The 24,208-nt window shown below is 36.6% G+C and overlaps 10 protein-coding genes and 1 non-coding gene across 11 annotated transcripts; 3 read left to right on the forward strand and 8 right to left on the reverse strand.

Moving 5' to 3' along the window:
• Positions 1–90: 90 nt before the first annotated feature.
• SRP101 (Signal recognition particle receptor subunit alpha) lies at positions 91–1,920 on the reverse strand (the record flags this gene model as incomplete). Its single annotated transcript, XM_041550864.1, has 1 exon — positions 91–1,920. One exon carries the CDS (start codon positions 1,918–1,920, stop codon positions 91–93), a length of 1,830 nt encoding a protein of 609 aa, XP_041406798.1.
• A 319-nt stretch (positions 1,921–2,239) lies between these two features.
• BCD1 (Bcd1p) lies at positions 2,240–3,457 on the reverse strand (the record flags this gene model as incomplete). Its single annotated transcript, XM_041550865.1, has 1 exon — positions 2,240–3,457. The coding sequence occupies one exon, from the start codon at positions 3,455–3,457 to the stop codon at positions 2,240–2,242; it is 1,218 nt and encodes a 405-aa protein (XP_041406799.1).
• A 456-nt stretch (positions 3,458–3,913) lies between these two features.
• Positions 3,914–7,954, reverse strand: SSD1 (mRNA-binding translational repressor SSD1; the record flags this gene model as incomplete). The annotated part of the gene is made up of 1 exon (XM_041550866.1): positions 3,914–7,954. The coding sequence occupies one exon, from the start codon at positions 7,952–7,954 to the stop codon at positions 3,914–3,916; it is 4,041 nt and encodes a 1,346-aa protein (XP_041406800.1).
• Positions 7,955–8,505: 551 nt separating this feature from the next.
• Positions 8,506–10,284, reverse strand: DPL1 (sphinganine-1-phosphate aldolase DPL1; the record flags this gene model as incomplete). Its single annotated transcript, XM_041550867.1, has 1 exon — positions 8,506–10,284. One exon carries the CDS (start codon positions 10,282–10,284, stop codon positions 8,506–8,508), a length of 1,779 nt encoding a protein of 592 aa, XP_041406801.1.
• A 672-nt stretch (positions 10,285–10,956) lies between these two features.
• Positions 10,957–13,230, reverse strand: HDA2 (Hda2p; the record flags this gene model as incomplete). The annotated part of the gene is made up of 1 exon (XM_041550868.1): positions 10,957–13,230. One exon carries the CDS (start codon positions 13,228–13,230, stop codon positions 10,957–10,959), a length of 2,274 nt encoding a protein of 757 aa, XP_041406802.1.
• Positions 13,231–13,554: 324 nt separating this feature from the next.
• MHR1 (mitochondrial 54S ribosomal protein mL67) lies at positions 13,555–14,202 on the forward strand (the record flags this gene model as incomplete). The annotated part of the gene is made up of 1 exon (XM_041550869.1): positions 13,555–14,202. The coding sequence occupies one exon, from the start codon at positions 13,555–13,557 to the stop codon at positions 14,200–14,202; it is 648 nt and encodes a 215-aa protein (XP_041406803.1).
• Positions 14,203–14,469: 267 nt separating this feature from the next.
• ATP5 (F1F0 ATP synthase subunit 5) lies at positions 14,470–15,090 on the reverse strand (the record flags this gene model as incomplete). The annotated part of the gene is made up of 1 exon (XM_041550870.1): positions 14,470–15,090. The coding sequence occupies one exon, from the start codon at positions 15,088–15,090 to the stop codon at positions 14,470–14,472; it is 621 nt and encodes a 206-aa protein (XP_041406804.1).
• A 603-nt stretch (positions 15,091–15,693) lies between these two features.
• Positions 15,694–17,265, forward strand: BFR2 (rRNA-processing protein BFR2; the record flags this gene model as incomplete). The annotated part of the gene is made up of 1 exon (XM_041550871.1): positions 15,694–17,265. The coding sequence occupies one exon, from the start codon at positions 15,694–15,696 to the stop codon at positions 17,263–17,265; it is 1,572 nt and encodes a 523-aa protein (XP_041406805.1).
• A 403-nt stretch (positions 17,266–17,668) lies between these two features.
• Positions 17,669–18,952, reverse strand: PRO1 (glutamate 5-kinase; the record flags this gene model as incomplete). Its single annotated transcript, XM_041550872.1, has 1 exon — positions 17,669–18,952. The coding sequence occupies one exon, from the start codon at positions 18,950–18,952 to the stop codon at positions 17,669–17,671; it is 1,284 nt and encodes a 427-aa protein (XP_041406806.1).
• A 421-nt stretch (positions 18,953–19,373) lies between these two features.
• On the forward strand, positions 19,374–23,486 carry CFT1 (cleavage/polyadenylation factor CFT1; the record flags this gene model as incomplete). The annotated part of the gene is made up of 1 exon (XM_041550873.1): positions 19,374–23,486. One exon carries the CDS (start codon positions 19,374–19,376, stop codon positions 23,484–23,486), a length of 4,113 nt encoding a protein of 1,370 aa, XP_041406807.1.
• A 260-nt stretch (positions 23,487–23,746) lies between these two features.
• KABA2_05S05258 lies at positions 23,747–23,818 on the reverse strand. The gene has a single exon. It is a non-coding gene; the product is annotated as a tRNA-Glu (tRNA).
• Between the last annotated feature and the right edge of the window lie 390 nt (positions 23,819–24,208).

Below are 24,208 nucleotides of genomic sequence, written 5' to 3' on the forward strand. Positions count from 1 at the left end.
TGACTACTTTATTTAAACATTTGAATATTTTGAGTGCATTTTTTGTATATATCTGAAGCCTTTGTGATGTAGCAATTAGGGTCTGTCTATTTATGCCATTAGGGTATTGACAGCCCAGCTAACACTTAATGTTCTCAGGTCCGTATATGTTTGCCCAACACCAACGAATAATATAGGTATGCCAGTCGCGTAAACCATATTCACCATGGCACCCAACATATCACCAACAGTATCACATTTTGATATAATAAAGAAATCTAAATCTCTAGCTCGTCCAAATGCGTCATTAAAGTTCTTGGCTTGTTGGACAGAATCAGTGCCAACCAATGCTTCACCAACCATGATAATTTTATCAGGTTTGGCTTGTTCAGCAAACGACTTCAATGGAGACATCAAGGTCGCATCGTTATGTCTTCTACCGGCAGTATCCATTAAAACGATATCGAAGTCCTGGTCACCAGCATATTTGATAGCCTGCTTAGCTATCTTTGTAACTAAATCAGAACCACCATAACCTGCTTCAAATAATTCTACGTAATCATTCCCAGTCTTTCCTCTCTTATTTTTGGAACCCCTGATATGTGATTCATCCATCAATTGTGCAAGATTCTCAACATGGACTCTTAGCTGCTCAACAGCACCAGATCTAAAGGTATCACATGCAACAATTAAGACTTTAAAATTATTTTGTAACAACCAAAATGCTAATTTTGACAAATTTGTAGATTTACCGACACCGTTAACACCGACAACAGAAAAAACATATGGATTTTTTTTACCATCAGTTGTTCTGACACCAGTTTTATTTTGAATTTCGTGTAATAAATCTACAGAAACACCTGGAGTTAATACTTGAGTAAGAGCCTTGGTTAGTGAACTACGTGCAGCATCTTCGACAGTAGTCCAACTTTCCGTCTTTGAACCCACTAGATCCTTTTTTACAAGATCAGTCAAATAATCAGCAGCCTCTGGAGCAACATTCTTGCTAATAAGTTTCTTTTTTAGACTTTCTAAAGCAGGTTTCAAATCCTTATTTGAAATAGTTTTGTTACCTAAGAAGTTTTTTTGTAAAAATCCAAATGCAGAATCTAAATAACTTGATGTACCATCCGCCACATGTTGTTCTTTCTTATTTTCCACATTCGATGACAAAAGATCATCAATTTCTTTAATTAAGAAATCACCTTTGTCTGTTCTATTACCAAAGTCATCCTTATCGATTGGTATCTCTAAATTATTGTTACTACTATTATTTGTTTCGGAATCCTTTACTGATTCTGAAAAATCTAATGCGGATGAATCAATATTGCTAGTATCTTCAATCATAGCATCACGACCCCATTTTCTACCTCCTTTATTGTTGTTATTCTTAATGGAATTTTTGTTAGATTTCTTGTTGTTCTGTTCTGGGGTGATATCCTTAGTAACGGGTTCGTCGTTGTCCTTAGTTACACTCTTCGCTATAAATTTAATTGACTCTTCATATTTAGCCTTTAAATATTCGTCAAATTTACTTAAATCCTCACCCAAATCAACCAAGACATCATTATTAGCTTTAATATTATCTGTCACTTGCACGTCTATCTCTAAAGAATCCCAAAGTGCCAAAGCTAGATCTAATGTAGCCTCTGCTTCTTTATTCAATTCAAGCGATTGTTCAGGGAATGTAATAACAAAATATAACTCAGGTTGTCTAGAAAGATAAAACATAGAATAAAAAGAACGTGTAGCGTGTTTCTCTGTTGCTGTCACGTTAACAACACTATATTTACCGTTAACATTATCCTTCTTGGTAACTGGGGATATAATCAATTGATTAATGAATGCACCTATCTGTGATTCTGCAAATTTTCTACCATTACAATTGTATTGATATAGCACTTGGCCTGCACCTGTAAATATGGCTAATTGGTCAAACATGATGATGTTTTATATTCGAATATTCAGCTTGCGGTAAATGTAAAACTCGGGATCTCTGTAACAAACAATACTAAATTAGTTCTATTGGGATAAAAATGTCTAATAACAGAACCCCTCTTCTGGCTTTGAAACGTTTTAGCTTCCCTTGTCTAAACTGTGAATGTCATCTTCAACATAAAGTTGGTTGTTTCGCTTCTTCGATTTTGCCGTCACCAAATTTTCGTTTAAAGTCTTCACGTGTCATGAAGAATTTTCTTATTTCTTGCTATATAAATATATGGATATATATATATGAACCGTTTGGATACTTCTGAAGATGTTAGAAGGCAGCTGATGGGTCGTAGTCGTCGCTGTCCTCGTTCTTCATCGAGCTATCCTCTGCTGGTTGCAGTGTTGAAGCAACAACGGGCGTTTGACCGACATTCTTTGCTGAATTCTCCTCTGGCAGATCATTCTCTGATCCGTCATCGGAATCATTTTTATTTGTAGTAACCCGATTCGACGTTGCTTCTGTCGTAGTTGGAGCAACAGTGTTGTATCTAGATTTCATTATTCCACGTTCTTCATCAGTCTTTGTAGTTTCATCGATGACGGTAAGTCCCTTCGGTAAGTCATTAATATCTCTAGCAATGTATATCGTTGGAAACTCAATCACTGTTCTGTTTCTTAGTATCTCGCCAATACATTCCCCCATTGGTGCTATTTCTATTAGTTCTTTGGAATCCAAACATTCAGTAGTATTGTAAGGGAACCATTTGACGTAAAATTTGAGACGATTATCTATCAATAATTGAGGTCTTTTACGTTTATCCTTCTTTTTATCTTGTGGCACTGTATCTGACCCTTCATCTACAGATCTATGGACCTCTGCACCTATGGCTGTATCTGTTTCTATCCCAAATAACTCACAACACTTCTCATATATAGAATTACTCATGGCTTCGACGACAGAATCAGTTTCCTTTATCCTATGACTAATATGCTTGTATGTATCTATCGGAGGTATCTCTTTCCTCCTTTCCGTAGGTGGAAAGATTACCCATTCCAGAGACCATACATACATATCGATAGACTTTTCCCATTTGCTTCTATTTATGGACGATCTGCTCATCCCTCTAGGTAACAGCAAACAATTCACACCCCTACGATACATATGCCTTCCAGAATTGCTATCTTGATCATTTGGTAGTTGATAATGAGGTTTCCTATTGTACGGATTGTTAAAGTTATTGGATTTCAATACTTTCTTGTTTTTACTGAACGCATCACCTTTTTGAACTTCAAGTTCACGTTTGAGACCAGTTAAAAAATGGAAATCTCGTTGGATTAAAGGATTACTCTCGCGTTTCTCATCATCTGCCCCTTTGATATCCTCCTTTGAAACATATTTATTGGGATCGTAAGCTTGCCCTGTGCAATTTAACTCAATCTTGTGTCTTTTAGAACATGCTAAAGAACATGTTCGTTTTAAACAACCTGGACACTTATATTTGAATGTGTTTTCGTGACATACTTCACACAAGGGAACATCGTTCATCTTTAACGTGGTATCTAGTGAGTTACTAAACGTTGATTGTTAGACAGGCTCATCCTCCTTGTAAAATGAAAGTATCTATTTACCTCGAATTTTGTTTTATATTCAAATAATTTCTGCTGATTTCGAAATGAAAAATTTATGCGATGAGCTTCCCCTCGGGGACAGAAAGTTGACATTTAAGCATAGGGAAACGCTATGAAGTTTGAAGATTATAAACACAATAAAGGTGAATATATATACAGAGATCTATTTGACAACAAACATTTTTAGGAACTAAATCGTTATATTTTTATTTATATTTCTTTTATATAATGTAGATAAAATATTATGCTTGTGGGAATGTTTAATAATGTACATGATGAGTGGTAATCCCGCGGCACTCTATTCAATGAGATGTAATAATGTGATTATATTAACGTAACGTCTTTTGAACGTGGGGAGACTGATAAAGTTAACTTACTCACCCCTCTTTAGAAAAGGATTCAATGCACGAACGGATAGACATGGTAACGCCATACCTACCTCGGCTCTTAATAATACAGGAACTTGTTGTAACTCGTGAATCTCCTGAATACAATTTTCTTTTTCTTTTCTTATTGTAGTGGTATCAATAAAGTATTCTAATGCATCCTTCTTTGTTTGATTGTGTTTAGCAAGCTTCAAATGAGGCACTTCTAAATGTAACTTGGCCAGTTCCTTACCTAAATCATCACTAATCATGTTATTTCCATTTTTAGTTTGCTCGTATTCTATGTTTGCAATTTCGGCTGTAGTAGACTTATACTTGTTTCTAATAGAATTTCTATAGGACTTCGGATTTTTTTCGTCAGCTGGAACAAAAGTAGCACTGTCAACACCTGGTTGCCAATTCAATTCCAAAATTTTATTAGTACCATCAAACTCGGCCTTAAACAAAGGTAATTGATCACCGTGAACTCTTTTCTCGATACCGAACTCTGGAATCAACACATCAAATGAGGATTCATACACTTGTAATACGGTAGCCATAGTTAATAGTTGACCAGTTGAATTGCCCATATCGTTGATCGTCTTACATAATAGCAAGTGAACTGACTGTTCCTGAGCTTGGAATGCACAATCCTTCTTGAAATTACAATATTCAGAGGTGATCTTTAATGCTTCGATATCTTCTTCGTATGGAATATTATTGATAATGGCCTTCAATTGTCTATGTGCCATATGGTCAGCATATCTTCTTAATGGGTTAGTGAAATGTGTATAAATTGGTAAGTTTAAAGCGTAATGGCCAAATTGATCTGGGTCAACTTTACCTGCAACAAAATATTTGGCTCTAGAAAAGGTCTTGAAAAGTAACACTTCTACACCTTGTCTAACATTTGGATCTTTGATGTCTAAGATAGAATTAATCACTGTATCGGATGAGGTCACATCTATGGTATGACCGAACTTGTTAACTTTATTTTTAAACGATAAGAGTTTTGTTGCGATTGGCTGTGTTTGTCTTCTTAAAAATGCATTATCACCCAATTTTGAATAAAGTTTTTCGGCAACAGAACTATTCACTTTACGTTGGATTTCGTTTATAATTAAGAAACCTAAACTTCTTTGTAATATGTTTAAATCAACATTAACCTTTTCATCATCTAGGTATTCGAATAGTGACAAGGATGGTTCTAGAGTAGCCGTTGTTGAATTAATTCTTGTACGGTAAAAATGAGTAGCAATATTACGTAACAAGTTAATCTCTGGTGAAGAATCTACTTCATCTTCAACTTCTTTGATGGTCTTGATGTCAGAAGGAACCACGATCGATTCACCAAACCAAGTTGATTTCACAGCTAATGTCTCTGCATCCAAAGCAAATACGATTGAGATTGTTGGGCTTTCTTTATTTGGTGCTAATGTTAGAGCTTCATTTACAGCCACAGGTAATAAATTGACAGTCTTTTGAGGCATGAAGACACTTGTTGATCTTTTTCTTGCACGTTTGTCGAGTGATGAATTAGCTTCTATTTGTTCAGTAGCGTCTGTAATATGACACCCTAATTCGATAATATTATGGGTTCTATCGTGTTTAACATGGACAGCAAACTCAGCATATTGATTATTGAATGTAGTGGCAATGACATTATAATCATTAGCTAAATCAAATCTTACACGTTTGGCCAAATTCTCTGGAGCTACCGAGCTTGCTTGGAAGATACTTCTTTCCCTGGTCGGATCCTTGGAATCTAGGTATTCATTTGATAAGAAGTTATTATCTCTTAGGATGGCATCGATATCGGTGTTTGGATCATTAATCTCACCAAGCTCAGATACAAGGATACCAAATGGATGTAAAGATGTGATTGGCCAACGTTTAATGGAGGCGACGAATTGTTTATCAGCGTAAGCACTTGCGTTTTCAACAAAGTCCTTTGGAGCCAACTCGGTTGGAATTGCAATCAATGGAACTTTTTTGTCTGTTGGTTTAAACCAAGCAATCTTTGGTGCTTGAATTGGTCTGTTATCTGTCTCTCTATCCTTATCCTTGTCATCATCATTATTGTTGTTTTTATTGTTATTACGTTTTTGAGCTTGCTGAGAAGGTCTCAATAGACCTAATGTACCACTAAACAATTGACCTGGAATTCTATCAAGGACCGCAACAACATGGCCAGCGTATAAAGGTTTGAATCTGTCATTGATTTCTTCTTCTTCCACCAGTAGCAAAGATTGACCTTCGACCTCTACATCGTCATTCTTCTTTTGAGTAGGACGTTGTTTCAATGAACCTCTTCTTTTAATTGAAGTAGCATGACCATCGGAATCACCGGATCCCCTGGATAACGAATTCATTCCACTTGTAGAGATGATATGGTCATCGCTGTTGATGCTGCTGTTATTGTTATTACTACCATGTGATGTAGAAGGAGAAGAAGTGTTGTTATCATTGGCATTTGATGAAAGTTCAGTGGCATTAGCTGCATTAGCGGAAGCATCGTTATGATAATCATCATTTCCGCTTAATGGGATAATATCTTGTTGAATGGATGCATCTTTTCTTCTTTTCTTCTCTTCTTTTTCCTTCTTAGAGTCCCAAACTTCATCTACTACCAAAAGTTCAACGGCCACCAAGTCACCTTCTAGAGCTCTATTACGATCCTTTGAACCACATATATAAATATCTGCATCTAATGAACCATCAGTGGATACCCAAGCATCAGATCTGTTTTTCTTATTGACTCTTATGATACCTGCTACCAATTTTCCTTCTTCGATCAGTTGTGGGATATTAGCTTGAGGTAGATATGGAGCAAAAAGAGATTTACGACCATTTTGGTTCCCATTATTTGAAGAGAAACTATTGAATGCCGAGGAATTTGATGAACGATGTTTGTGACCTTGGAAAAATGGTGGTGGTTCCAAAGCACCAAATGAATTATAATCTCTTGAAGATGATTTGTTATGGCGGTATGGAGATTGCTGCTGCTGCTGTTGTTGTTGTTGTTGTTGTTGTTGTTGGTTGAAATGTCCGAAATTTCCGGACTGTTGATGTTGATGTTGTGGTGGTCCCTGAGATTGGTTTCTCCAATTGGAATTAATACCTGGTGATAAATCACTATTTCTAGTACGTGAACGACGATGAGTGCTTGAAGTTGGAATAAAATCATCATCGTTATTTGTTGAAGGTGCTGCAGTAGTGGAAGTAGTAGTAGCATTTTGCTGAGGTGGGGGGAACTTAAAGGCATTTGGAGGAGCCAAGTTGCTACTAGTATTAGTTATAGTAGTAGCATTAGTAGTTTGCTGAGGTGGTGGAAATTTAAATGCAGATTGTTCAGTAGATGATGGAGATGATACTGAAGAGCCCTCGATACTTTCTTTACCTGTATCTTCTATTCTAATATCCACATTAACACCTACTCTCTTTGCTTGTTCTTCCGCAGCTGCTTTCTTAGCCTCATTCAATCCTAACGAATGTCTTCTAGAGTGACCATAGACACCCGATGATGAAGAGCCTGTTCTTCTATGAGTATCGTTATTGTTATTCGCATTGGTATTGCTACTAATAGAGTCATTATTGTTGTTAGCTAGAACATCATAAGTATTTTGGTAATACCCCGAATTATTTCTTGAATGGGTCCTACTTCTATTACCTTGTTGCTGTTGCAATTGAGGTTGTTGATAGGATGGATAATTTTGAGGAGGTATAAACCCATGGTTTGCTGCATTTGAATTTGAGTTCGAGTAATAATGGCCTGAGCTCGCAGCTGCCTGTTGCTGAGCTTGTTGTTGTTGTTTTGCAAGATGCTGCTGTTGTGCTAACAACTGTTGCTGTTGTTGTTGAACCATCTCCAATTGTTTCTGTAATGTGAATTGTTCGATCATCAGATTGGTAAGTTCACTCTGCGACCGTCTATGAGCCACATGGATCTGTTTTGGAGCGTTCCTGCCACCACCTGAAGTAGTAACATACACATTACTATCCTGCTGTTGTTGCTGTTGGTGTTGGTTTCTATTATTCCCGTACGACATCGTCAAAAAGGGAGAAACAGAGAACGAGAAAAGATAGTCGCGATTCAAAATCAGAATAACAAATATACTTTATTTCAAAAATAAGAAAATTGAAAATGTTCTAAAAATAGATTTTTTTCACTGGAAATAAAAAAATAAAAAATTAAGGAAGGAATGCTTGATTAATATTAAAAGGAATGTGTAGAGCGGATAGTTCTTAGCTTATGTGATGTGTACTCTACTAGAAAAAGTTCAATTCTAATTCACTGAGTATAGCAATCTCTTTCTCTTATCTCAATAAAACCAAAATAAAAGGAAAAAAATGGACCATGGGGTGTCCCTATATCTATTCCATTCCTATTATATAAATGTTTATATATTTATACTATCGAAGCGAGAAGTGTTAAAACTTTTCTTTGAGGGAATCCCGCGCCCCTTGCTTAGCTATGAGGCGACACCAAAATTAGGGTTTCCGGGAGGGTAACGCCTATTGGCATTTGAAACTCATTTAATTCGTTTATTACATTTGTTATTTAGATATAGATATGGATATGGATGGGTGGTGTTGGTTATTAAGTGGCAGTGTTGCTGCTATTGCTGCTAATTCCTGGGGCCAGTTTGTATAGGGTGTCCAGGAAGGCGACGATTAGTTGGTCGGCGACACCTGCGGTCTTGACACTACCGGCGACACCATACAAGGCACTTGTACCATCAGCAGAAGGTTTGACGTTGGGATCGTTTAACATGTCTTTAACTGTGCTACTTAGTAACTGGCACAGAGAGTCGATTGCCGGGACAGAGGGTCTGGTGACTGCCAGGTGTAGTGCTGGTGGGTTCTGAAGTGTGTTTAAGTGCCAGCCCGATTTGGTCAGTCTATCACTTAGTTCGTAGACGTCGATTTGTTTCGAAGTGAAAGCGATCACTGAGAATTGTGGGTCCCCGATGATTTGTAACGCAGGAATCTCTTCTTCGATGTATCTTCTTAGTTTTCTAGCAGCCTCTATGATGGAACGACATGATTCAATGTATCCATTCTCACCGAATTTCACCATAGTGGCCCAACAACCAACAACTAGAGCACCAGGTCTGGAACCTGCTAATGTTGGTGACCCGTAGAGACCACCGACCCAGTTTGGTTCGATGAAGTATTGATGCATTCTTAAATCCTCGTTACGGTACATGATGATGGAGGAACCTTTTGGAGCAAAACCGTACTTGTGAGTATCACAAGAGATTGAAGTGACACCGGGGACTCTGAAATCAAACACTGGGACATTTTGGAAACCAGCTTTTTCCATAAATGCAACAACAAAGGAGCCTAGACAACAATCGATATGTAATCTTAGATTATACTTTTCGGCAAGTTTTCCTAACCCTTCGACATCGTCATTGATACCATGAGGAAAGTTTGGTACAGATCCAACTAACAAAACTGTGTTGCTGTTGATATATCTTTCCATCTTACACACATCTACTCTATAAGTCTTGGGATCCACTGGAATATGGTGCATCTTGATACCGAAATAATATGCAGCTTTATTAAAGCCTGCATGAGCGGTCACTGGAACAATCATTTCAGGTTCAGTGATTCCATGATGTTTCAATCCATACATCTTAGCACTCAAACATGCTAATAATAGGGACTCTGTACCACCTGAAGTAGTGGTGCCACAAGCCCCATTCTCCATTGGTGCATTGAACATGTTTAAAGTCATCGAGACAACTTCGGCTTCCATCTTACGTACAGCTGGGAACACATCTGGATGTAATTGATTAGCCACTGAATATTTTTCAAATGCAATACTTTGTAAACGGATAAGATCTTCACCTCCATGGTATACAGCACCAGATACTTTCCCATCTTCCCAATCGGTATGGGGTAGTACATCCTGGAGGATGTCTAGTTCCTCAATGATATGATCTTCACGCAGACCTATCTCTGGTAATGTAGGGAAATCCAGTAGACAGTCGTTGTTCAGGATCAAATCGTGTTCAATGGATGCTCTTGCTTTACCGACTTCTTTCTCGACAGTACTGCGCATTAATCTGCTCGATAGCAGCCATCTGACGGTGGCCCTTGAAGTTTGTCTCCAGATATGTCTTGGATAACCAATGACACCATATGCTCTAACATTATACAGACTCGATTTCAAAAATTTGTGTAAGAAAACTACCAGCAGGTAATCCTTAAGGATATTGTACCATGGCGTAACGGTCAGATATGTGATTACATGCAAATAAATAGTTTGTGCGTCTAGGGTTCTGATAGAAGTTTCAGTGCTAACCACGAATTGTTGCCATAAGGCACGCACTTCGGAACAATCCAGATGTGATTCTAATAATTTATCCATCCTTCAATACAACGTGATTTATTACAGTATCTCTGTATCAATGATATTAATACTTGAAATTCCTGCTTTAATTTTGAGAAATAACCAAATTGTTTATATATATATAGGTAATGTTTATTAGATAACAAAACTCTATGAAAGCAATCAACGAGCAAATAATAGAAATATTCGTAAAAGTCAATAAGTCACCTTCATACCCTGACGAAGGGCCCCCCCCCACAATAAATACATAAATAAAGAGAAACAAGCTAGTCTGCATGCATGAACGTAAACCTACGCTAAACAAGTCAGAATGTCAAACGTCCGGCACCTCTTGGAACCTTTTCTTTGGAATTAAAATTCACTCGCACTGCGCGATTTATTTGAATCGTTGTTGAAACGTCAACAAACGAACAACTGACCAATACTGGAGGAGAGGAAGAAGGTGTGCGTATAAGGTAGGAAGGAAGAGACCACAACACGTAATAAAATACAACATGGTGGTCTGTTGGTTGCGGTGGTTGTTATTTTTGTTTTGCTGGTTCTGTTTATGTATTGAGATAGGGTTGCAACGAAACTCTGTCCGATTTGAGCTCCTGTTCAAACAAATTTATTTTGTTTTATTTTTATTTTATTTTATGTAAATTGAGTCTATGTAGAATGGGTATTCTTGAACTGGTTGCGATGTCGAGCTCAGGTGTATGAAGGAGCAGCTGATCTGGTAGATCTGTGTCTAGAGTACTCGTCTGTCCCGTTTGGTGTATTGCTCTTTGTTGACGTAGCACTATCGTGGTTGGTGTTGCTGCTACCGTTACCTCCTTTGACGGTTTCATTCATCGGAGTAGACACCTTGTTGTCATTGTTATGCAGATGTAACTTGTAATCCTTTGTCATCTTGGTAATGTATCGTTCGAGGAACTCATTACGACGTCTGGCAAGGTCCAATTCTCCGATTAGATGTGTCTCCATTCGTTCTGCACCTAGCAGGTTCATCGAGAGCCCGACTGTTCCTTCTTGTTCTTTCTTCAGGGTATCCACTGTCTTCTTTAACGTTGCCAGCTCTGTAGATTGAGCAGCAGCGCGAGAGGAGTCTCTTTGGTATGTGGCCCTATGTTCGTCGTTCTCCAAAGCTTGCTTCTCGTTTGTTTCAACCAATGTTTTGAGAGTTGCCTGATGCGTAGAAATAACATGGCTTAATTGATTTAATGTTTCCTGTAGAGAGGTGCTATCGCCTTGTTTCGTTAGGCTTTCTAACTCGTCTTGATATTTCTGTATATTACTCATTTTCTCGTTAAGTTTTATGGATTCGTTATTTGTACGCTCAAATCGTTTCTCACTATCTAATTTAACTTTTTCCAAGTCTTGTTTACTCTTAAATATGGTACCAATTTCTGCCTTCAAAGAATCGATAAGTCCCTGCCTTTCTGTCTCCTTCAATCTCAAATCATTGATATGTAATTCGTTTTCATTTAATCTGCCATTGATGGCATCAAGACGTGCAATTGTCTTTTGCATTAAAGTTGTTTGATAGGACTTTATACTGAAGGGATCCTCACAACATGTTATTTCACTGTTTGGATACACCGAATTAACAAATTTTGGTATAAAACTCTTGGCAGAGTCCTCAGTCGTAGTTAGTTGACTCAATGGTATCACATCGTTGTTCGTATTATTACTACGATTTTCTTTTGAGTCCATAGAGGCAGACAATATATTTTGTAAGAATTCTGTATAATATGCATTGTCCTTGGTTGTTGTATCATTAATTCCATCCTGTTGTGATCTTCTGCATTGAAGAAAATGGTACATTGCATTCTTAATATTATCATATTCTTTAGCGGCATCATGTTCCAGGTTCAAATTGTTCTGTAAAAGGTAATGATCTGGTGAATCTCGTACTAATAATTTCACAATAGGTACTTTATATTTATTCTTCATCCTTTGAGTAACTTTAGTTGTACTGTATTGGAAGTGTGATTTATTGATATTTTTGATAGCAAGTAAAGTCGGGTCCAATAATGGGTCGAAACTAATTATTAAATCAAGACTATATTCATCAAGTAATGTTTGTTCATGAGCTAAATGAGTCGATGTGGTTAGAAACAACCAATTACGATTGTCAACTTTTTGACGTTTACGATTATGTTTAATTGAATAATCATAATCATCCTTTGGATACCCAGTATAACTGGTTCCGATGGGTCCCGAACTAGAAGATCCGCTGGAACTTGCGTTAGACCCACCATTCGTTGTTGACGTCGAGGCCCACCCGCTACTGACAGTATTAGCATGTGTATTGTTTGAAGTTGTTGTTACAGGTGTAGAACCCCTTGAGCCATGTTCTTCTGCAGACTCTACCGGTGAAATATTTGCAGACGAAGTCGACGGTGATGTTGACCGTACTGCCATCGACTTGGCCTCCCCACTATTTGACACATTTTTCATTGAGGACATTTCCCTACCATGTAATTGCATGTCTCTTTTAAAATCGGTACCTTCTGCATACAATGCTGTACCAGACAGTCTTTTCAATTTGAATTGTTTCCCCAAGACTATACTCTCTAATAAGTCCAATTCCTTGATACTATGAGAGATAATGGCAATTTTCAATAATTCTCCATTCTCCGGGTTACATAATGTGCTCAAGCAATGTAATAATGTTTGTAAGATTCTAAATTTATCACTTGAATTGATCAGTCTCTCTGTAGGTTCCATTCTTAAAAATTGACGAGGCATATAGTGATCTACTAATAGGCATGGATGGTTGGCCACTGCACGGACATGTGTATTGAACATGTAGGTGAGTTGACGTGAGGATAATGATGGGTAACCGTTGTCGGACATGGTTGGTTCATGTTTAACGCCGTTAAGTTCGTTGCGGAAACTGATTGCATGTATCGATACCAAAATTTCGATGAGATCTTTCTGGAAATTTGTCAGCCCAACTGGCAAGTAATTCACATTCATTTTTCCAAATTACTCGACTAGTGACTCTGGTTATATGCTGATTACCTTCCATCAGCAAATTGCAACTGTTCTTGTTCTTGTTGTTCTCTTGGTTTTTATTTCAAATTTAAATTGTCAAATTGTCAAATTGACGGTTTGTGCGCCGTGCAGTGTGATTTTTGTTGCAGTTCCCAAATTTGAAAATTGGCTTTAAATTTAAAAAGGAAGAAACCAATTTGATTAGTTATCTCTAAAGGGTCAAAGTGGAACCGCAAGAGAAGGAAGTGTAACTAGAGGTACCAAGCGAATCAGTATTACATTGTATTGTATTGTATTTGAGGGGAAATGTCCAGTAAGTCGTTGGTTAACAAAGGTGTGTCCCGTTTCCGTCCGGCACAATGGTTACAAGAGAAAGGGTTAGCTCCTCATGTCTATTTGTTTCGTAATTTGGAGAAAGGTCAAGTGGTTTATTCTCAAATGCCATTAGTATCGCAAAGACAGATTGATACGTTGTTCGTGAGACCGAACTGGGATAACAAGAAGCCTTCCACGAGGAGAGATTTATGGAAATGTATGGCAGTGGTACGCGTACCGTCACACTCTACAGCTGTCCAGTTATTTCAAAATTTAAGTAGATTAAGGTATATGAGAGATGTGTTGTATGCTCGAGAGAACGACAAGTTGAGGAAGAAGAATGAGATGGGTAGGGTGTGGTACAGTGGTCATTTCAGGCCTGGTTTTGCGCAGGAGGCAGTTGCTGATTTGAAGGAATCATTATTGAAGTTGGATGATAAACCAGGAGAAGCCACTATCTTTTGGGAAGATCCCTGGAGAATGGGGGATTTGGAGAAATATTGGACTCCAGAGCTTCCTAATGTGAAACATGAGAAGATTGATCGTAATTGTAATGTCTCTAGAGAAGAGAGTCAGATTTTAAAAGAATTAGCACAGCAAACTTTAGAATCTATGAATACGAAGAATCAAGAAGTATAGAAGGCATTAAATAATATATCTCGTCGGTAACTGTATATAATACGATTCATGTAAATACGAATTGAATAATATTAATAATAGTAATAATATTTATTTAATTATTTAATTATTTTCATTATGAAATAATAATAAAGATATATATGTATTTGCTAGAGAATATATATAAAGAGAGGAGATCGGAGTAGTAGTGCGTGTGATAATAAGTACGAATATGAGAATTGTTTTTGCGTTGTGGTTGTTTTTTGATAGTTATTTTATTTTGAACGTTTATACAGTTTCTTCCAAAATCTTATTCAATTTCTGGATTCTTGCTGCAATACTCAAATCAACAGTTCTATCAGCGATTTCGACTACCAGACCACCTTGAATTTGTGGGTCAATGTTATTAGTCAACTTCAAAGTTCTTTCGGATCCTACAAGAGCCGAAGCAGCCAAAGCCCTTTCGATTCTCTTGAATGATTTATTATCCAAAGGTTGCACAGTAGTGATCGATGCGTTAACGACACCGTTATAATGATCATCCAACTTGGCAAAATCGGCTGCAATCTTCTCCAATAAGGAAAGTCTGTTGTTTTCAGCCAAAACATTTAAGAAATTGGCCACAGCAGGTTCGATCTTAATTGGACCATTCTGCACTACGGTTTGAGCAACGGTCTTTCTATCCTGTAGGGACAATGCAGGGTTTTGGAAAATATGAGCTAATTTGGCATCAGTACGTAGCATGCTATTAACAGCTGTCAAAGAGGCTGCCACTTGACTCACACGAGATTCAGCAACAGCTACATCGAACAAAGCCGTGGCGTATGTTCCGTCCACACCGTATATTCTTAAAGTCTGAGGCTTCTTAGCGGCACTGCTGGCCAGACGAACGAATTGTCTACTAAACATTTTATCTAACGGTAATAATATTGAATGGTTCTTGCGTATATCCTAACTGATACATATATATATCTTAGTTGTTGTTGTTGTTCCATATCGAATGCTCTTCTTCTTCTTCTTCTTCTTTTTATCCCTTTAAAGAAATCTTCGAATGATTTTGGATTTCTTTGTCGGGGAAAGGAGATCGCGTCGTGTGTGGTGATGTATGCAGGATCCGCTGTGATTGGCCGGGAGTCACGTGGTGTTGGGTGTCTAAGTCACTGGTAGTAATTAACGTCCCCTGGGATACATGAATGTAGATTTGTGAAGTGAGAGGTACAGTCGCCAAATAGAATAGCTGTCTGGTTAGGGTGCCAGTTCACTATTTCCTGTTTAGGCCATCTCTGTATCCCCGATCCGGTAATAGTTTCCTGATTGGGACGCCATTCCTCTAAAATCAACTTTTTTGCTTTGCTGAAAAATTTTTTGCGATGCGATGAGCTTCTCATTGAAGAAATATTTTAGGAACTGCAACTATAAGATATGAATATATATATATATATATATATATATTTCAGATTGGGATTAGGATATAGAAAAGACGTTGAGAGAAAGTAATTAGCAGTGAACACTATGGCTAAGACGTTGTCGGAACAGATTTCTGAGATTGCTAACAGACCCGTGAATCCGGACGTGGATATCGAGGACGGTGAGCGTGCTGTGTTTGAACATCATGACAGCAGTGATGACAATGACAGTGATGATGGACAGGAAAGTCAGGCTCAGGCTCACTACGTCTCCGTTGGGAAGTCGAAGTTGAGGGAGTCTGTGGAAGGTGCTGAGTTGCAGGACTCCGAGAAGTATCAAGGTGCTGTTGGGTCGAGAGATGCATTGTTTGGGAATGATGCTAGTCATCATGTTCCTGATCAGGATATTGAAAGTGAATCCGAGGAAGAGGAGGAAGAGGAGACTGTTGGTAGTGATAACGAATCTAGTGCAAGCGAGGAAGTGGAAGAGGAGGAGTCCGATGGAGATGAGATCGCTAGTAAGAGGGAACAGCTGGCAAGACTTGTAGAAGAAGAACGAAGCTCAGCAATTCAAAGATTATCGCGTAATGCTCAAAGAGACGCAGCCAAGGGTTATTCTATCCTTCAACAGACTCGTACTTTCGACAGTATCATTGATGTAAGGATTAAATTGCAAAAAGTCTTGAATGCAGCTAATGCAATGCCCTTGACAACTGAATCCTGGGATGAAGAATTTAAAGAAAATTCTAAGAATAAAAAATTGTTGAAACAAAACAAAAAACTGTTGAGGGAAGTCATGGATAAACTGATCGATTTTAGAAACATTTTCCAAACTAAGGATCATATTTTACCTGTTAGTGAACAATCTGAATCACCATCACGTAAACGTTCATGTCAGGAATTAGATGATGAGTTGAGAAAATATAGAACCGCAGTGTTAAAGAAATGGTCCTCAAAGATTGAAGCTGCCTCAGGGAATGCATTGTTGGGGTCAACTAAGTTTAAAGCGATCAATCAATCCGCAGATGTACAAGTAGAAAACCAATTGGCTGATATGACACGTCTTGTTAAAAGAACAAGACTTAATAGAAGAAATATTGTCCCATTAAGGTTCATGACGGATTTGAAATCCAACAGATTAAATCAACTGGGTGAATCCAATGACAATATGACACATGTAGAAGCTGCCGATGATGAAGATGATAACGTGGATATTCCAAAGAATTATGATCCAAGAAGAAAGGATAATAATGCCATTGATACTTCTGAAAACCCTTACATTTTTGATGATGAAGATTTTTACCGTGTCTTACTAAATGATTTGATAGATAAAAAGATTGCTGATAACAATAACAATAATGGTACCAGTAATAACATTATAACAATATCCTCAAGATCGAACAACAAATTAAAGAAAAATATTGATACAAAGGCATCAAAAGGTCGTAAATTAAACTTCACAGTACAAGAACCAATTGCAAATTTTGAAGCACCTGTGAATAATGGTTACAAATGGTCTGATGAACAAATCGATGAATTTTTTGCAGGTCTCCTTGGTCAAAGAATCAATTTCGATGAAGATGAAACTGCTGGATTTGAATCTGAAGATATTTCTGATGACGAAAAACAAGCTGAAGTAAATGCCATTAAGAACGACGATATTCAAATATTTGGTTAATACACAACATACATACATATATACATCATGTACCCCACCCCCCACTTTTGCATTTTTTTAACCATTTTGTATTCTAGATAAGTTTTTTTGTTTATACTCTCGGCTGTGGATAACTGTTAATACTCAACTATTATCATTATCATTATAGAATTGTTCTGTTTATCTTTATATATAGATATGTATATATGTGTATCTGTATCGATATATCTATGTAGATACGAAAATATAGGGATTTTAGAACTAATTCCATTTGTTGATTATACTTGTACTCATTACAACAAATGGTGTTCATCAAGGAAATCTGAAATAAAGAAAAAACTCATACTCTAAAGACTCTATCATTAACAACACTGTCCATCGTTTTCTTTTATTGTTTAGGCTTCTTTTTGAAATTACGTTCCCTTTAATCGGTTTGATTTGGTGGGAATGCTAAGTTTTCTCGTTGAGCAATGTACTCACCTTCACTATATCCTAATACTTTTTCAATTTCTTGACTTTGTAAACCTTTAATACGAGATATTTCACTACTGGTATAATTACATCTCGCTCTACCGACATTTTCTAATGGGACATTTGTATCCAGATCCCCATTTGGTAATCTTTGACCAACTTTAATCTCAACACATTCAAGTTCATGGAAAGAATCCTCGACATCAATGATACCTGCTGGTAATAAACCAGCTTTATTCTTTCGGGTTAAAGCATTGTAAGCACCTCTATCAATAATAATTGCACCTTGAGTCACAAGACCATGAAGGATCCAGAATTCTCTATTCTTCAAATGATGTTTGTTATCATTGGAAATGAAAGTGGTATGTAAAGGAACTTCTTGTTTAGTTAATCTCTCCAGTTCGGAACGTTGCAATTCTTGGGAGTCAATGTTTGCATATTTCTTCTTGTTAAGATCGCTATCCAGATCTAATCTTTGTAAATCATCTACGACTTTATTAATATTAGATGGAACGTCACTTTTCATAACAATGGTATGCACGCCTGCATTTGTTGCTAGATCTGCAGCCACCAATTTTGTTGCCATACCTCCAGTACCGACATCTGAACCACCACTAGAAGTGTTTACACCTGGTAGACCTTCACTCAAATCAGGAACCATTAAGATTGGAGTGGCCTCTGGGTTAGTTCTTGGATTATCAGTATATAGACAGTCAACATCAGTCAACAAAAACAAATAATCAGCACCAACTAAAGCAGCAGTAATAGCAGATAAAGTGTCATTATCACCGAATTTAATTTCTCTGATAGAAAGTGTGTCGTTCTCGTTAACAATAGGAACCACACCCATATCTAATAATTCATTAATGGTATTTTGTGCATTAGTGAATTGATTCCAATTTAGAATATCAGTTCTAGTCAACAAAATTTGTGCAATTCTTTGACCTAGTTGAGAAAATAGTAAATCCCATCTTCCGATCAATCTACCTTGGCCAACTGCAGCAATAGCCTGAACTGCAGCAAGTTTCTTAGGTCTCTTACCCAGATGAAGAGTACCCAAACCAATAGCGATACCACCACTCGAGACGATGATAACTCTGTGGCCTTGTCTCCTTAATTTTACTACAGTCTCTACCATAAGAGACATGATAGATAATTTAGGCTCCATGGTCTTGTCATCAACTAGCGATGACGAACCCAGTTTAATCACGATGGTATACGTCTTCAGTTCACTCATATTTATCTTTTTGTGTATTCCTCTTAAATCTTACTCCTTTGCAAATCTTCTACATGGATATAATACCACCACGTCTCATCAAATACTGGTAACCCTGGGACTCTAGAGCTTGAAATATGGCCAACTTTATTCCATGGAAGTCATCCATCGATCGAGGTCCAAATGGTTCAAAAGTTGTTTCCTCGAGGAAAAAAATTTTCAGAAATTGGCTGGGGTCACGTGCCGGATTAATTGTTTTGGGCTTCTCTCGAATTTTTGGATTGAAATTGAAAGGAACTCACTCTTCCAACCTGTGAAGGTTTGCTGTAAAACGAAGGCTTCCAGTCTATATCGAGTTAGGTAGTTGTTGACCTAGTCGAATTGAGTATCTGAAAAGAGTTGTTGACTCGTGGTAAGTTTAACAACCAGTGATAACAGCACGATGAATGTTTATGATGATATATTAGACGCTACAGTGGTATCCCGAAGTGTAAAAGGGCACTTCACTACATGTGAATATACAGAGCTTATAACTGTGAGGACAAGTATCATAAGTGTTTACAAAGTTGAAGATGATGGTAGGCACCTTCTACTGACTAATGAATTTGATTTTAGAGGGAAAATTAAGGATATTGCATTAATTCCATCTAAGGAAAGCAATGAAGAAGGTAGTGATGGTAATAGGGAAAGTAGTTTACACCCAATGCTCGATTATATGCTTATATCTTCAGGGGTTGCCAAATTGTCTATTGTACGATTTGATGTCGAGAGTAATAATTTAGAGACAGTAAGTCTTCATTACTATGAGGATAAATTGAAAGAAACATCGTTAGTGGAATTGGCCACTGACTCACAATTGAGAACAGATCCCAATGGTAAATGTTCGTTGTTGTTTAATAATGATAGTATAGCTATCCTACCCTTCGGAGAAGATGAAAAATTAGAAGATGATGAAGATGTATATATGGGTGATGTGGGTGAAGAAGAACCAGACAAAAAACGTAGAAAGACTCAATCTCAGAATACAACCACTTTTACAGAACCTAGTATAGTGATCTCGTTGAAAAAATTGAATAAAGAGATACAGAATGTAGCAGATATTCAATTTTTGAAGAATTATACAAAGCCCACCATTGCAATTTTATATCAACCTCGGTTGACTTGGGCAGGTAGTTTAAAGATTTCAAAGACACCTACTTGTGTGATGATTCTAACATTGGAATTGCGTAGTGTGAACACTAAGACAGAAGTGGAACCTATTATGATTGCAAAATTGCAAAATTTACCTTGGAGTTGGAATCAGATTGTGCCGACTGAAAAAGGTAGTGTTATTATTGGGGTTAACGAAATTGCATATATTGATAATACTGGTGTTTTACAGAGTGTTATTTCTTTAAACTCTTATTCAGATAAGTCCATAATTAAGAGTAAAATAATAGATAATTCCAAATTAGAATTGATATTAAACCGAAACTCTGTAGTGACCTACTGGTCATCTACTACGTCGAATAACAATGATGGGAATAATCAGAATGTTGATAATAATAATGATCTCTTAGTGTTAATGACAGAACAGTCTAATCTATATTACATACAACTTGAGTTTGAAGGGAAACTACTAACTACTTTTGACATCATAGAATTACCAATTGCAAACAATATTTTCATAAATAATTTAGGACCCACTTGTATTTCAGGTATCAATAATAATTCAAGCTCCATTTCTGCTTTTGATATGTTTATTGGGTTTCAATCTGGTAATTCATTGCTAGTACGTCTGAATAATATGAAATCTACGATTGCATCGAGATCATCACATACTCACACAGTTGATGACGACGATAATATATTTAGTGAGGGAGACGATAATGATGAGGATGATGAGGATGAAGATTTATATGCTGATGATATACTTTATAATAAAAATAAAGAAAAGTCAAGGGAGGAAATTGTTGAAACAGTAGAACCGTTTGATATTGAATTGTTATCGTCCTTAACAAATATAGGACCGTTAACCTCAGTAACAATTGGTAATGATTCATCTATTGAACCGCGGATTAAAGGTTTACCCAACCCGAGTAATGGTGAAATGTCTATAGTAGCTACATCAGGAAATGGTGTTGGTTCACATTTGGTTTCAATTCAACCGAGTGTGCATCCCGAGATTCAGTTAGCTCTAAAATTCATTAGTATTACACAAATTTGGACATTAAAATTTAAAAATAAGGATAAATTCCTGATTACAACCGATTCTTTCAAATCCAAGAGTGATATATATGAGATTGAAAATAATTTCGCACAATATAAAGAAGGTAGATTAAGAAGAGACGCTACAACTGTCCATATCTCTATGTTTGGAAATGATACTAGAATTGTTCAAGTCACCACCAATCATTTATATCTATACGATTTGGATTTCCGTAGATTGACCACTATAAAGTTTGATTATGAAGTAGTTCATGTATCGGTAATGGATAATTATATCCTGATAACAGTATCAAGAGGTGATATTAAAGTTTATGAATTAGAGACAAGGCAAAAGAAAAAACTTTTCAAAGTTAATTTGCCAGAGATTTTAAAAGAAATGGTTATCACGTCTGGTCTAATCTTAAAAAGTGATATGTGTAATGAATTTCTAAATTTAAAGGATATGGAAGAAGAACAGTTATTATTCACTTTTGTTACAGCTGATAATCAAATTATTTTTTTCACTAAAGATCATAACGATCGTATCTTCCAATTAACTGGTGTGGACGATTTAAAAGATTGTTTATTTGTGAGCACTTATCAACTTCCTGAAGAAGTTGTACCTGATCCATCGATCAAACAAGCTATGTTAAACACCCTTGGTAATAAAAACAAAGAGATTTTTTTGACTATTTTAACTTTTGGTGGTGAGGTCTATCAATATAAGAAATCAAACAGGAGAGCAAGTAGATTTTATAAGAATGCTTGTGGGAATAAATTACCGATTGTTGGTGCACCAAATAACGCATATGCAAAAGGTGTTACAGGTATTGAAAGAATAATGCATTATATACCTAATTACAAGGGGTATTCATGTATTTTCATTACTGGTAACGTACCTTATATCATCCTGAAAGAGGATACTTCAGTACCAAGATTATTCAAATTTGCCAATATACCCTTGGTGTCCTTGACACCTTGGGGTAAGAAGTCTGTAATGTGTGTCGATCATATCAAGAATGCTAGGGTGTATACTTTAGATGATACCAATATTTACTATGGTAATAAATTACCCTTGAAGTCAATTACAATCAACAACGTTCTCCAGAATTTTATGACATTCAATAATATTGCGTATCATGAAAAATCTCAAATGTTTGTAGTCTCTTATACAAAGGAGATAGAATATGTTCCAAAGAGTGAAAATGATGAAATAATTGTTGGCTCCATGGACAATATGCCACATGCAAAAGGTTTTCAGAGCGGGGTATTATTGATCAATCCTAAAACATGGGGTGTCATTGATCAAATAACTTTAGGCGCTAACTCTCTTGTCAACGATTTAAGATCGATGATTATTCAAGTTGACTCAAAAACAAAAAGAAATAGAGAATATATAGTCTTTGGTGTAGGACAAGTTGGTTCCGAGGATCTTCCCGCATCGGGGTCATTCCACATGTATGACATTCTATCTATAGGATCAGAACCTGGTCAGCCAGATGCTACTAGTAAATTTGAAAAGTTTTTCTCCGAAGATGTTAGAGGTTCAGTAACGACCGTTTGTGAATTAAGTGGAAGATTTTCTATAAGTCAAAGTCAGAAGATTTTGGTAAGAGATGCTCAGGAAGATAATAATTCCGTCGTTCCAGTAGCATTTTTTGATACACCTGTTTATGTAACGGATTCAAAAAGTTTTGGTAATTTCTTTATTGTAGGTGACTCCATGCAAGGATTCCAATTTATCGGATTTGATGCTGAACCCTATAGAATGTTATCCCTAGGAAGAAGTATGTCTAAACTAGAAACTGTGGCTGTCGATTTTCTGGTCAATAATGGAGATCTATACTTTGCTGTTACTGATAGAAATAATATTTTCCATGTTCTGAAGTATGCTCCAGACGAACCGAACTCGCTGTCAGGTCAGCGTTTAGTCCATTGCTCAAGTTTTAACTTATATTCTACCAATACATGCTTAAAACTTCTTCCTAAGAATGAAGAATTTATTGAATCAGATCATAGCACCGTGTCATATCAAGTTATTGGCGCCCAAGTAGATGGATCCATGTTCAAAGTGATACCACTCGGAGAAGATACTTATAGAAGATTGTACGTTATTCAACAACAACTAGGTGAAAAAGAAATTCAATTAGGTGGGTTGAACCCCAATATGGAAAGATTAGCCAATGATTTCTATGATATTAGTAATGTTATGAGACCTGTACTTGATTACAATGTAATCAAGAAGTTTGCATCTTTACCAATTGAGAAAAGAAATAATTTAGGCAAAAAGACTGGTAGAAGGTCAGATGTGAATCTCTGGAGAGATTTAATTGACATAGAGTTTTCTCTCAGGACTCTCTCAAAATAACTACATATTATTCTGCACTGTTATATACATATACGTATTAATTAACGAACTCAAAAGTATGACGATAATAATTGATCTATTTGGCAGGCTACTTTTTTGAAGTTCATCTTAATCTTCTTCATAAAAATTTTAAAAGTGGCACCAATCGATGTAAACATGTAAATATGTAAATATGTAAATATTAGTACAAAACGATAAAAAATATCAATAGTCTTCTCATTAATTCATGTATAATGAATGACTAAAAATTAAAAAACTTACTCCGATACGGGGAGTCGAACCCCGGTCTCCACGGTGAAAGCGTGATGTGATAGCCGTTACACTATATCGGACAGTTAAGTACAAAAAAAGTTAAATATTTCTAACTATTACAAACAAATATTTTAAGAATTACCTGGAAAATCAATTACATTATAGATTTTGGTGTTGCCACGCATATCAAATTCGACATACACTTATATCCAATTATTTATAAACACATATCTAATGTTATACAGAGAGTATAGCGTTATAGCTAGTAATTGTAGGGGAATAACAGTAATTTCCACCTGTATTGATTAGCTTGTTAATAGACTCTATATGAAACACTCAAATTACGATTTTCCTTGTTAAACAGAGTTGCTGTTGATAAACTGCTCATCTTTTGTGCATAGTAACGTTGGACTATGTAGCTCCAATAAACCCAATGTAGGGGGAACGAATACTACATTATGCAGTATATA

Source organism: Maudiozyma barnettii, assembly GCF_903064755.1.
Source record: "Maudiozyma barnettii strain CLIB 1767 genome assembly, contig: KABA2_05, whole genome shotgun sequence".
Classification (NCBI taxonomy): Eukaryota; Fungi; Ascomycota; class Saccharomycetes; order Saccharomycetales; family Saccharomycetaceae; genus Maudiozyma; species Maudiozyma barnettii.